This window comes from Oryctolagus cuniculus, chromosome 6 (assembly GCF_051225735.1).
Source record: "Oryctolagus cuniculus isolate XC-2025 breed Fujian yellow rabbit chromosome 6, ASM5122573v1, whole genome shotgun sequence".
Lineage (NCBI taxonomy): Eukaryota > Metazoa > Chordata > Mammalia > Lagomorpha > Leporidae > Oryctolagus > Oryctolagus cuniculus.
This window is the reverse complement of record NC_142872.1, coordinates 84,621,906-84,634,803: the sequence shown is the minus strand read 5'-3', so window position 1 is coordinate 84,634,803 and position 12,898 is coordinate 84,621,906. Positions and strand designations below refer to the sequence as shown.

At 39.3% G+C, this 12,898-nt stretch overlaps 1 protein-coding gene across 6 annotated transcripts in view; it reads left to right on the top strand.

The window, feature by feature from the left end:
- The window catches only part of TOX (thymocyte selection associated high mobility group box), a 333,028-nt gene that overhangs the window by 305,225 nt on the left and 14,905 nt on the right, over nt 1-12,898 (top strand). For all 6 annotated transcript variants that reach the window (XM_002710517.6, XM_089335279.1, XM_089335278.1 and 3 more), the window contains one exon: nt 5,485-5,565. In XM_002710517.6, the coding sequence (XP_002710563.1) occupies nt 5,485-5,565 (81 nt within the window). The remainder of the gene's footprint in view (nt 1-5,484; nt 5,566-12,898) is intronic.

The window sequence follows — 12,898 nt, the reverse complement described above, 5'->3', positions numbered from 1 at the left end:
CATGCCTCTATGGCTGTATACCTATGTAGTACATGTGTTCAAATTCTGTGCTTACACAGAGTTGAGCATTTTATGTAAAAGCTTCCATGAAGTTGATAGGGAGATCATTCAAACATAAAACTCACTCAAGTCTGTTGTGCTTCATGTATTTGTAAAACTGTTTTGGATGGGTTATGGATCTGTATATCAAAACCTCTGCTTCCATTAATGTACTCTTTAATTTAGAAGGGACAATTAAGTAATTTTGCTATCAGCATTTGTACTCATGTTAACTCATGGAAAGAGAAACCTGAGACCAGGGATGATATCAGTAAAAACTTACTGGGCACTTCCTGTGTACCAACCACTACCCTGCAGGCTTGGGCTTCTGCAACGAACAGAATGACGTGTTGTGTCGGAGAGAAGCAACAAAGGGCGTTCTCCAGGCTAGGAGGGGCCGTTGATCAAAGAAAAATGGGTTGTGTGACACCAGATTGACTTGATTCACATCATGGTTCTGCCATATACTTCCTGTGAGATATTGGGTAAAATAATTATCCATTCTAGTCTGTATTTTTTTATCCAATAAGGATAACAATAATAATGCAACATTTATATTTAAAGAATTAGGCATACATACATATATATATATCTTCATGTAGACACAAAAAGTGCACACAAATAAGACCTAATTTTTTATGCTGTTTTGATTCCACAGCTTCAGCACCTCACATTACAGCAGATACGTATTAGACACCCAGTATCTTGATTAAGTGTAATTGAACAACATCATGCTTTCCCTAGTCATCCTCCTTGAAAAAATCAACATCCATATTTTGCAGCCATTTTTCAGGCAAGGAGGTTGCTTCTGATTCCTGCCATCCTAGAAACAGGAACCCCACTATTGTTGAGACTATGGAGATGGATCTGGCAATCCTCAAAAGGAATCAATAGCAAGATCTTTGTCACATTCTATGGTATTTGCAATCCTCTGAATACCACTTTATAAAGTTCTCTGAGTTTCAAAACATTGAAAAAATGTTGAGCAAGTTACTTAAGATGGAAATTTAACCACATTTAAGGACTAAAGTCTATCTAAATACAGATGCACTTGTTCCAAATGACCTAAATAATACTGCCTTGAAAGAAGCTACAAATTTTAAATTCCTTAAGGATATGATAGAGAAATGTGATTAAATAATATTTTCTACATAAATAAATTTCTAAGCTATTTCTCTAAATATGAATTTAAATTTAAAAACTACATTTGAGGTTAACCAAAGAGAAAAACACCTTTTAGGGCTTTTTAACAGTGTTTGAATAGAATCCAGAAATGGAAGAATTTTACATTTTTTCATCCTATTATTCTAAAGACTGTTGAAATAAACCATGACTAGAAATGAACTAAGAACCAGAGCAAAAAAGGAAGGAAGAAGGAATTAAATGGTATTTGTAAGATTTCACTTTTCTGTGTGAGTGGACGGATTGTTTGGGAAAGGGCTGAAAGTCAAAGAGTAAAATGACAGATTGTGCAAGATTTTTTTTTTTCTATTTGTTACATTCATTGATATGGACCTGCTGATTTTAATTAGGGATTATCAGGCTATAAAAACTTGCACACATGCTGGTATTTAGAGCATTCACAAAGGACTCAGAGAATCACCCAATCACAAGAACAGGATTTGGATTCTCTAGAATTGCTATCTGATGTCTATCTACGTATGTTTTAGCTTAGCCATTATATATGTTTTAGTTTGAGCACTAAGATATAATCCTCAGATAGGATATGGTTGCTTTCTTGGAATAACAAGCCACAGCATATTACTAAGTTAGGACAGGATGAATTCAAAAGTGTTTGGATGAGCTGGGGAAGATGATAAATGATGTATTATGATTTTTAAAGCCTCATCTGGCCGACTTTGCACTTTATTTCAAACAGCTGTGGACCATTTGGAAGCCATTTTGTAGCTCAACAGAGTACTAATATTTACTGTGTGAATCACATACCTTTAAAATATTTGTCTTTCCCTGAGAGAGACAGACTGTTTCTTTCCCAAATTTAACGTTGACATAAATCAGACCCATCCTCGTAGGTTAGAAGGTTTGTGCACTTGATCCTTGCAACAGTTGTTCGTGGCCAAATACAGTCCTCTGATATCTTAGAGTTCTGCAAGCAAAGGACTTTCTTCATCCATAATTACAGGATTTGAAAGGTACTTAAGAAAGTTTTTACTGATAATTTAAAAATATTTCTCCTAAGGTAAGAATTTCCCCCACTGAAAGTGGAATTCTTACATGTGGATGTCATTCTCTTATTTTAGGTTTTCTTTGGACATTTCCATTAAATATAAAATTCAAACCGCACCCTTGTCCAATTTTAGAAGGTGGCATCAGAGAAGGCACATTCAGGGAGTATAATATTGGAGCCATTAGGTAGCTCTCAAGGTCTAGGTTCTAATTATTGCCTCAGATTTTAGTTCTGATCTGGCCTACTCCCCTTTAAACCCAATTACAGGAATATAGCTCCTGAAATTACCCCCCTTTGAATTCTCCTTCCAAACATCTGCAGCTATTCAGGAAAGAGTGGATCCATCAATGCACGTAATGCGGCATGATGAGTTGACTGTTTTCTGAAGGGGTATTTAGGCACTTAGATGATGATCCCGTGTAGCTGATCATCAATAGCCAATAGGGGGCCATTTGTACAAAACAGAGGACTCCGACTGTTAGTCAGGTATCCCGTAACAACATCGATCCCTCAGTGAAACCTGGACCACATATTCAGCCTGCAGTGCTTGGAGTTAGCCACCTTTTTCTCTTGATTGTTAATGAACACATTTCAGGAAAATTAACTCTTTGTGCAAAGTTACCTGTTAGAGCCCAACAGAGTGACAGCATCATAGTACTACACTACTGTGACTGTTACTGTAGAAACCAAATGAAAGAAAGATGAGAGATGCTTCAATAAGACCATAGGGCAATACCGTCTTATCTGCTGCTGCAATGCTACAGGCCAAAGTGTGTGATTTGCCTTTGGAAGCTAAATGAACCCCGAGTTAGCAAAATGAGAATCACTTGGTGGAGTATCCTAATAAAAACATAATATAAATGCTCAAGGTATAGAAATGTGTACCATCAAAGATGTATTTCCCAATTATTTGCTGCAAAGTTCTGAATAGGACATCTGTGGTGTAGGAGAAAAACCCTCTCAAAACAGTGTTAGGGTATTTGGATAAATGTAATATTGTCAGTTAAAGTTATTAATTTCAATTATGAATTAATTATGAATTGTGTCTGGAAGGAGAGGTTTAAGGAAAAACTATAAGCAGAAATCTCTCTCTCAAATAAAAGTAAATCAATAAAAAGCAGAACTCTGTTTTTGTCTGTGGCTGTACCAAGCATACAATAGAGATGGATCACGCTAGTTCAAAGGCATTCTCACTAATCAATATTCTTTTTTGGATTCATATGTGAATTTCCAAAAATGAATCTGAATTTTTCCTCCAATAATTTGCACAGTAAATTTAGAATACCTCTGTACTTGAATCAAGATATATTGGCATTTTACCTAAAAAAACTTAAATAGAATTTTTAACAATGCTTTAGTTTCATATTTAGTGAAGATGGCGCAACGATTATATGATAATATTATACTAATTCATAATTCCTTCCTTTAATTGACTTTTATTATACCAAAAGGCCAAATATAAAAGCCAGGGCTGCAGACCTCCCTAAAGGAGAATAATTAGCACATTCATTTCAGAGGGTCTTGTTCCAACTCTGGTGACAAAGTAACTCATTTGTTGACCTTAAGTAAAATGTTCTAATTAAAATATTCATGAGTAAATAATATTTCTCACATTTTGCATTTCACAGTTGGGCACTGAGCTGAGCTGAGCAAACCACAGCAAGCAGTAGAAATCATAAATTGACTCCTGCAGTCAACAGGCAGTTACTTTGTCTCTATCATAATTTATATGTAACTCCTCTAATTCCAAAGTCAGTTCAGTACAATCTGGGTCTGTTGTTTAGCTTAACATCACAAAATAGTGGCCAAGGCTTGTTCCCTTCTGTAAAACTCAATATGAAGAAAATGTCAAATAGTTATATCAATGAAAATATGTTACCATGCACACAATAAATGATGAAAAATATTTTGTTCTTTTGAGCTGACTTTAAAAGATCAACAAAAATATGCCGGCGCCGCGGCTCACTAGGCTAATCCTCCGCCTAGCGGCGCCGGCACACCGGGTTCTAGTCCCGGTCGGGGCGCCGGATTCTGTCCCGGTTGCCCCTCTTCCAGGCCAGCCCTCTGCTGTGGCCAGGGAGTGCAGTGGAGGATGGCCCAGGTGCTTGGGCCCTGCACCCCATGGGAGACCAGGAAAAGCACCTGGCTCCTGGCTCCTGCCATCGGATCAGCGCGGTGCGCCGGCCGCAGCGCGCTGGCCGCGGCGGCCATTGGAGGGTGAACCAACGGCAAAAGGAAGACCTTTCTCTCTGTCTCTCTCTCTCACTGTCCACTCTGCCTGTTAAAAAAAAAAAAAAAAAAAAAAAAAAAAATCAACAAAAATATACTCCAGAGCCTTGAAAGAATCAACTTAATGCTAGCAGACAACCATGTGTCTTCACTTTGCTAATCTTTCATTTTCAACTCTTAATGACTCCTCTGTTTAACTTAGTGCTGTGACCTTTAGCATTCAAGCAACTCATTATTCAGTCCTTTTGCTCAATTTAGGGTGATTTTACTTTCACTTTTAAAATGATTCCCTCTCAGAAATGAAAAGCTTCTGCAAACTGAAATTTATTCCAGAACATTCTTAGCTTTTCAAAATGAGGTGTTCACAGACCCATGTCATCCAGTGTTTTTGTTGGAAAGGGCATGACCAGCACAGGCCGCACTGCATGGCACACATCTGTAGTCCTCACCCACCTGAGTCCCCACTCCCCTGGCCAGTATGTCCTTGAACCACTGATTCCAGCACCTTTGAAAATAGAGCTTCACGGCTCAAAAACTCTACATGTGATGAACCTGTGAACACCATCACATTTCCCAGGATTTGCTTACTGAACATGATTTATCATTTTTGATTTCTGTTTTTGCATTTAGCATGGGAAATAATCATGTATATCAGGGTATAAATGCAGTGTGGAATCATCTGCCCATTATATAAATACAATTGCCTTATTTACTCACATGTGGTTTCCCTGGAAACCATCATCAATAGTCTCTTTCTAAGCCAACTGCCTCCACGCTCAAAGTAAACTGGATGAATCCTTTCATATACTTTATGTAAGATGTGACTATTTTACTATTAATGGTCTTCCTATTGAGTATCTTCTACCTTTCTTTAAAATCTGTTTCAGTAAGAGAAAACAATTTTTGGTGAGATGTATAGTATTATATGATATAATTGTATGTGTGTGCAATTATCATTCGGCATTGCACTTCTCTGAAAACAAAGGCATATGCACTTTCTAATTTAAGACTCTTTGTTGTTGTTTCAGGTCTATAAAAAGAAAACCGAAGCTGCAAAGAAAGAGTACCTGAAGCAACTCGCAGCATACAGAGCCAGCCTTGTATCCAAGGTAACGTGCAATTGTGTGGTATTGTGACGGATTGTGGCCATCAAGGTGCAGGCTTTGATAGTCATTGAGAAGCATAAAAGATCACTTTAGCATTTCTGCACAATCTTCTTTGTTACAAAAAAAAAAAGCAGATCCCAAACAAAGCTATATGTTTCAGAAATATTTGTGGCTCCCTAAAAGAGCAGCACAGCCTCCTCTGCACCCTTTAGAGCACACTGTCCACCCGTGGAGAGAGGGGTTGCTGGGTTACTCACAGCACCCTCTTGATCCTGAGTCCAAGGCCTGTTTCTCCATATCCCACTCCCAAATTACTCCACCCCATCCTCTTGGCCTTGACTCACGTGATGCCAACTGCTTTAAGTTGTAGCCGCATTATTAGCATCATTAGGAGGTAAACTGGCCAAAACAAAAAGGCATATCATTTTGTTTGAAAATAGAAACACCACTTACAAAATAGTTGGTGCTTTTGAGTATCTCAAACTTCAGTCCTTCCTGTTATAAATACTCAAGAGTTGACTCTATTCAGTGTCATGTCATCAAGGATACACTGCTCTTTATAGACTGCTCAGGGAGTTAACCTCAGAGAGATGAGCTGACTCAATGAGTACCCTCAAGTTCAAATCTGGATGTTACTAACATCTGTTCCCATTCGGGAAACTTCAAAATAATTATATAAATTAGTCTTTTATTGAGGAAATATAAAATGATATATTTTATATATATTCTGAATATATTGATACAGATAAAACAGAAAAAAGGACCGAATGCAAGTGTATTCTCTTGGTTTAATCCAACATCATGTTCTACTTCCGAGGCATGATGTGGAAAACTACTATTTAGGATTTAACTATATATTTTCTGCTGATGCCATTCCACATTTCTGTATAAGTATGGAATTCACAGAATGGAGGTAAAATTATAACAAAAAAGTGTAAAATGTTAGACCCACCAGCCATTAACTATGTGATATTGTTACAGATTTTAGAAAATATAGGGGGAACTTTTACAATCATTAGTTACTTTTTGAACATTTCACATACAGTTTTTTTTAAGATTTATTTTATTTATTTGAAAGACAGAGAGAGGTAGAGCAAGAGAGAGAGGAGAGAGAGAGAGAGAGAGAGAGAGAGAGATCTTCCATCCACTGATTCACTTCCCAAATGACTGCAATGGCCAGAGCTGAGCTGATCCAAAGCCAGGACCCAGAAGCTTCTTCGGGGTCTCCCATGCAGGTGCAGGAGCCCAAGGATTTGGGCCACTGTCCACTGCTTTCTCAGGCCATGGCAGAGAGCTGGATCAGAAGTGGAGCAGCCAGGACAAGAACCCATATGGGATGCCGGTGCTGCAGGCAGGGGCTTTAATCCGCTGCACCACAGCACCGGCCCCCATGTAGAGTTTTAGTTCAAGTATTTTACAACAAGAAAATCAATGACATGAACTCTCAATCTCAATACAATGACATGCAGATTGCAGAAGGCTGTGTTACTGACTCAGCCCCCAGCGTCCTCAGATTTGCTCTTAGCTGCAACTTTTCCTACTATTCAGGCTGGGAGTTGCAACCCACAGTATACAGCAATTTGTGTAAATGCTGCGAATTGCCATTTCTACATTTAAAAAACCAAGCACTTTTTTTTACAGCTTACCCTGACATTTTTTCCTCTCCTTGGCAGTAGGAATTTTCCTAGAGTTCTTGAATCTCTATTTATATACAACCATCTATTGTGAGTATACAAATGGAAGGAAATTGACAAACACCCTGTCCAGGTTAAGAAAATGACCCTCTGATGTTATACGCAAGTGGAGATTTCCTGTATCGCCTGCTGGGTACCCACAAAAAAATATACCAGCCCTACTCTTCCATAGCATATGGTAACATCTGTAAAAACCCATGTTTTGGAGTTGGCATTTGGTTTGGTGGTTAGGCCCTCATCCCACTTTCGGGTGCCTGGGTTCATTACTTGAGGTGGATTTCCAATTCTAGCTTCCTGCTAATGCATACCATGGGAGGCAGCGGTGATGGCTCAGTGGTTGGGTTCCTGCTGTCCACATGGGGTATCTGGACTGTTTCCAACTCCTAATTCTGGCCCCTCATTCATGTCAGGCATGTGAGAGTCAACCAACAGAGTGAACCAACAGATGGAAGCGCGCTCTCTCTCTCTCTCTGTCTCTCAGATAAATAATAATATTGGAAGTGCTTTAATTCCATTTCTTTTCCATTGTAATTATGATAAGGCAAATAATAGCCATTCATATTTCAATATTTTCTATACTAGATTTTTTTACTCCATTATGAATTATTTCCAGAACTATTCTAAAAGATCTAAAGTAGCAAATAGAAAATACTAAGGATATCATGGTTACAATTCCACAGAACCACCATAAGCCAGCCAGGCTCTATTATTTTTTTTCCATTCACCCATTCATGTATTCCTTTGGAAGATTTGTCTTGGATGCGTAAGCTCTGGTCTACGTACTGGACCAGGCTCGAGGATACAGTGGAGAACAGGCAAATATCTCCCACACCTACAGAACTTTTACTTTAGTTAGACGAGATTAGAAGTGACAATATGAACAAATAAACTATGAAGGTCTTTGAGAATCTAAAGTGTTCTGAAGGAAATCAAGCAAAAGTTCAGCTAGAGTGGTCTGCAAAGGTCTCCTTGAGGAGGTGACATTGGAACTGGGATCAAAGGATAGGAGCTTGCAGAGCCAAGCAGTGCCACTGGAAGTGCAAAGACTTTGAGTGGCAAAATGTGTCGTTGAGTTGAGTGGGTGGTGGCACAGTGGAGCTAAGTGAACATGGTTTGAGATGACCTGGGAAGGTGGACGGGAGTCAGATCACAATCATCTTGTGAGACATGGAAAGAACTGGAGTTTCTTCTGATCCAAAGGGCAGCCACTGAATGGGTTTCAGTGGGAACAGCAACATCCAATGTCTATACATCCGTATATAAAAAAACAGGGGCTGGCACTGTGGCTCAGTGGGTTAAGTTTCCACCTATGACACAAGTATCCCATATGAGCACTCTGCTTCCCATCTAGCTTCCTGCTAATGTCCTTGGAAAATCAGCAGAAGATGGCCCAAGTGGGAGACCTGGATGGATTTCTGGGCTCCTGGCTTTGACATAGCCCAGCCCCAGCTATTGCAGCCATTTTGGGAGTAAACCAGTGGATGGAAGATTCTCTCTCTCTCTTTCTCTCTCTCTCTCTCTCCTTCTTCTCCCAATCCTTTTTCCCCTCTCCCTCCATCTCCCTCTTCCTATAACTCTGACTTTCAAATGAATAAATAAATCTGTTTAAAATATATGATTATATATTTTTAAATGAAAAGGAATTGCTTTTATTATTTATTTGAGAGGCAGAGAGAGAGAAAGAGAGAGAGAGAAACACTGCCATCCACTGGTTCACTCCCCAAATGATTCAGTGGCAGGTTGGCCAAAACCAGGAGCCTAGAATTCAATCCCAATCTAACCATGTAGACGAAGGGGTCCAATTACTTAAGCTGCCACCACTACTTCCCAGGGCCTATATTACCAGAAAGCTGGAGCCAGGAGCCAAGTTGAATATTGAACACAAGCACACCAATGTGGGATGTGAACATCCTAGTCAGTGTCAAATACTAGGCCAAAAGCTGACCCATGGATTTATATTTGAAAGATCACTTTAAGTTCATGAGTTCCCTTAATGTTCATGCCTTATCCCTTGAAGTGGACTTGATTATGAAAATTTCACTGAAACCTGCAGGTAACCAGTGACCAAGGCAAGGTTGGCCTCCACTGTTTTCAGACCTTCTTCTGGGCTATGCTGCTTATGCATCTAGCAGTACATTTACCTATAGCCCTAAAACATCCACTGCCCCATAGTCATGGCATAGCATTGACATTTATTCTCTCTTCCAAGGTCATTTTTGTCCATGAGAAACAGAGCCAGAGCACCATATCCATTTTCTTAAGTTCCTACCGGCACCTTTGATTTATACCTCCAGGGCAACATATTATGGTACTTATTTTCCATGCAGCGCATTCATTTCACCAAATAAGGCTTTTTGCTCCTGGGCCAATAGATCCTCTCGCTGCTTCCACTCCAGGAGGTGCTCTGCATCCAGTCCAGGGCTGCAAAACACCTGTTCCTTGTCAAGCTCAGGGCTAGGTGCTGAGAGACAAAGATGAATATGACAGCTGCAAGTGGACATTTTTCATGATACTTGAAATTGTTTGAAGCTATACTCTAAAATTAGCTGCTTCTTCAGAACATAATCAAAAATAGAAATAGCCAGTGACCACTGACTCTATCTATGAAACTGAGTCATAGGATTATTAATGCTTCTCTCCTTTCAGTTATTACTTCTGTCATTTAAATGTACGCTATCCAGCATGTCCTTAACATGACTCCAGGCTTGATTACAATTAGAATTTACCCAAAATGTAAAAAACAAAAAGTCCTAAGTGAAAAGTAAATCCCAACCTTTGTGCTTCAAAATGACCATACTTGCACATTCTCAGCTGGATATTAATATTTTTCTAAAAGTAACACAAATACAAATTGCATCTTGCTAGTGAACAGCTTCAAGGTGCCAGGCACCATGCCAGACATTTTATATCAATTCCTCCCATCATCATCCCAACAGTAGGCTGTAGGCCCATTTCTAGATACCTACCACCAGAGGCTGACCAGAGCCCTTTAGAATTTGGACCTGCAAAGTGTTTGGAAATCACTGCTGTGCGTCAGGTTGTGACAGTTAGGCAGGTGCTTCCCTGGTCTCATAGAACCAGTACCAGATTTCCCAGCACCAGCCATTCTCTGTCATAAGAGCATAGCAGCATTGCAAGACGCTCCAGGAGGAGCTGTGAGTGTTGTAAGCACAGTGCTCGTCAGACCTGAGTCTTAGGTTGTATAATTTAAAGGGAATGTTGAAACAGTCCTAAGCAGCTAGAAGGTAGTAGCAATGGAGAAAGAATTTCAGATGAGAAAAAAAAAGCAGACTTAGAAACGCTCACACCCAACATGGGTGTTGCATCTAGAATAGAACAGTGACTGCACACTGCCTGCTTTCTTTGACAATGGAACAAGAAAACAGGTGCCATCTCCAACCACAGGAATTTAATCAGCACAAGGGGTATGGTCAAACTTTTGAGCTGTAGGAGAAGCTATTTCCACAGAGAAATGTAAGAGCAGAAGCAAAGTTTTTAAATAGGATTGCAGAAGGTCTTCAAGATGTCTTCAGTCTCTGTGACTCCATGTGGAATCAAAGGACACATGTTTGAGGACCTCAGAGTGCCTCCATTATCACACAGGGAGAGTCCTCAGAGGGCAGAAAAGTCACACATTGAAGGCGAAATGGGGATCTGGAACATGTTTCCCTCTTCCTGAGATTCGGTTACTCAAGTGTTCAACAGAGAAAACACTGAAACCTACATCATAGGGTTTCCATGGGGATAGAATAAAAACTGTGTGAACTACCGGTTCACTTGAAGACATGATGCTAAAGGAAATCAGCGAGTCACAGAAGGAGTGCATGCTTCCACTTCTGTGAGGCATACAAAACAGTCAAACTCAGAGGATCAAGGAGTGGGGAGAGAAGTGGATACCACACCAGGTAAATTAGCAGTAGATCTGCTCCACCACATTGTACCTCAAGTCAGTATTATACACTCAAAAATCTGTTGAGAGGATACTTCTCATGTTAACTGCCCTTGCCACAATAAAGTAAAATTTTTAAAAATAAACTGCATAGTTCAAGATCCCGAATTAAGGAAGAACACAATAAATATAAGTAATTGTTGTTATTACTCATTATTTTTGGTATAATGGTATTAGTATTTTTAGTATTATTGGTAGGTATGGAAAGGAGTAGGAAAAGATTGGTATGTTGATGAAAATTTAGCTGGATCAATCTTTTATAAAGAAATGACATTAAAAATAAAAAAATTACATCTCATAGATACATTTTTTGTATTTTTAAAATTTCTTTTTTTTCATTTTTTTTAACTTTTATTTAATGAATATAAATTTCCAAAGTACAGCTTATGGATTACAATGGCTCCCCTCCCCCCCCATAACGTCCCTCCCACCTGCAACCCTCCCCTTTCCCACTCCCACTCCCACTCCCTCTCCCCTTCCATTCACATCAAGATTCATTTTCGATTCTCTTTATATACAGAAGATCAGTTTAGCATACATTAAGTAAAGATTTCAACAGTTTGCTCCCACACAGAAACATAAAGTGAAAAATACTGTTTGAGTACTAGTTATAGCATTAAATCTCAATGTACAGCACACTAAGGACAGAGATCCTACATGAGGAGTAAGTGCACAGTGACTCCTGTTGTTGACTTAACAAATTGACACTCTTGTTTATGGCATCAGTAATCACCCTAGGCTCTTGTCATGAGCTGCCAAGTGATCTGGATATAGCGGCAGACAGTTTTCCTGGTGGTTAAGATGCCAGTGAAGGTGCTTACATCCCATATTGGAATCTGTGGCTTCTAGTGCTGGCTCATCCCTAGTTCCACTCCTAGCTCCAGCTTCCTTCTAATGCAGGTTCTGGGAAGGACCAGTGAAAGTTCAAGTAGTTGAGTCCTGTCATGACCTGGATTGAATTCCCAGTTCTCAGCTTCAGCCTGGCACAGCCCTGGCCATTGGGGGCATTTGAAGAACAAAACAGCAGATGGGATATCTCTCTATGTCTATCTGTCTGTCTGTCTCTTTCCACCAGCCTCCATGGCTCTGTCCCTCAAAAAATACATAAGTAAATAATTTTTTAAATTTGAAAAGAATCTAGATATAAACAAAAACACATGCATCTCCACAGGTTTCTTATTTGAAATGGTCTTTTTGAAAGCTGCCAACAATATTCATATATGCTTTTATGAAGGTTAGAACTTCCTGGCTTCACCAGTTTTACATGCTATTGAAGGTCATATGGGGTTGGACTATTAAATAAAGCTTAAGGAAATATAGTTTTTCCATAGACTCAGGAATTCCTAGACATGGATCTAAATTATTATGCTGAAAACAATGTATAACTTTAAAGCCATGGAGCTAGTTTCATTTCACCACATAGACCAGAATTTATACTCCCAAAATGAGCATTACATTCAAAGTAGTCACTTTGGGAGGCTACAAACTTACTTTATTATTGCTCCCAGAGTTCAAAAGATTTTTTGAAACTCCTCTTTTAGAACTGCAGGAAAAGTTTATGAGCCACGCTAGAAAATCAATCTTGTTACATTGTTTTCACACCTCATTCTTTTCCCCAAACATCACCCAGATATAAGCCACAGACTTGGCTTCAAGTGACTATTAGCTGTTTCCAAAAATCAAATCCACCATT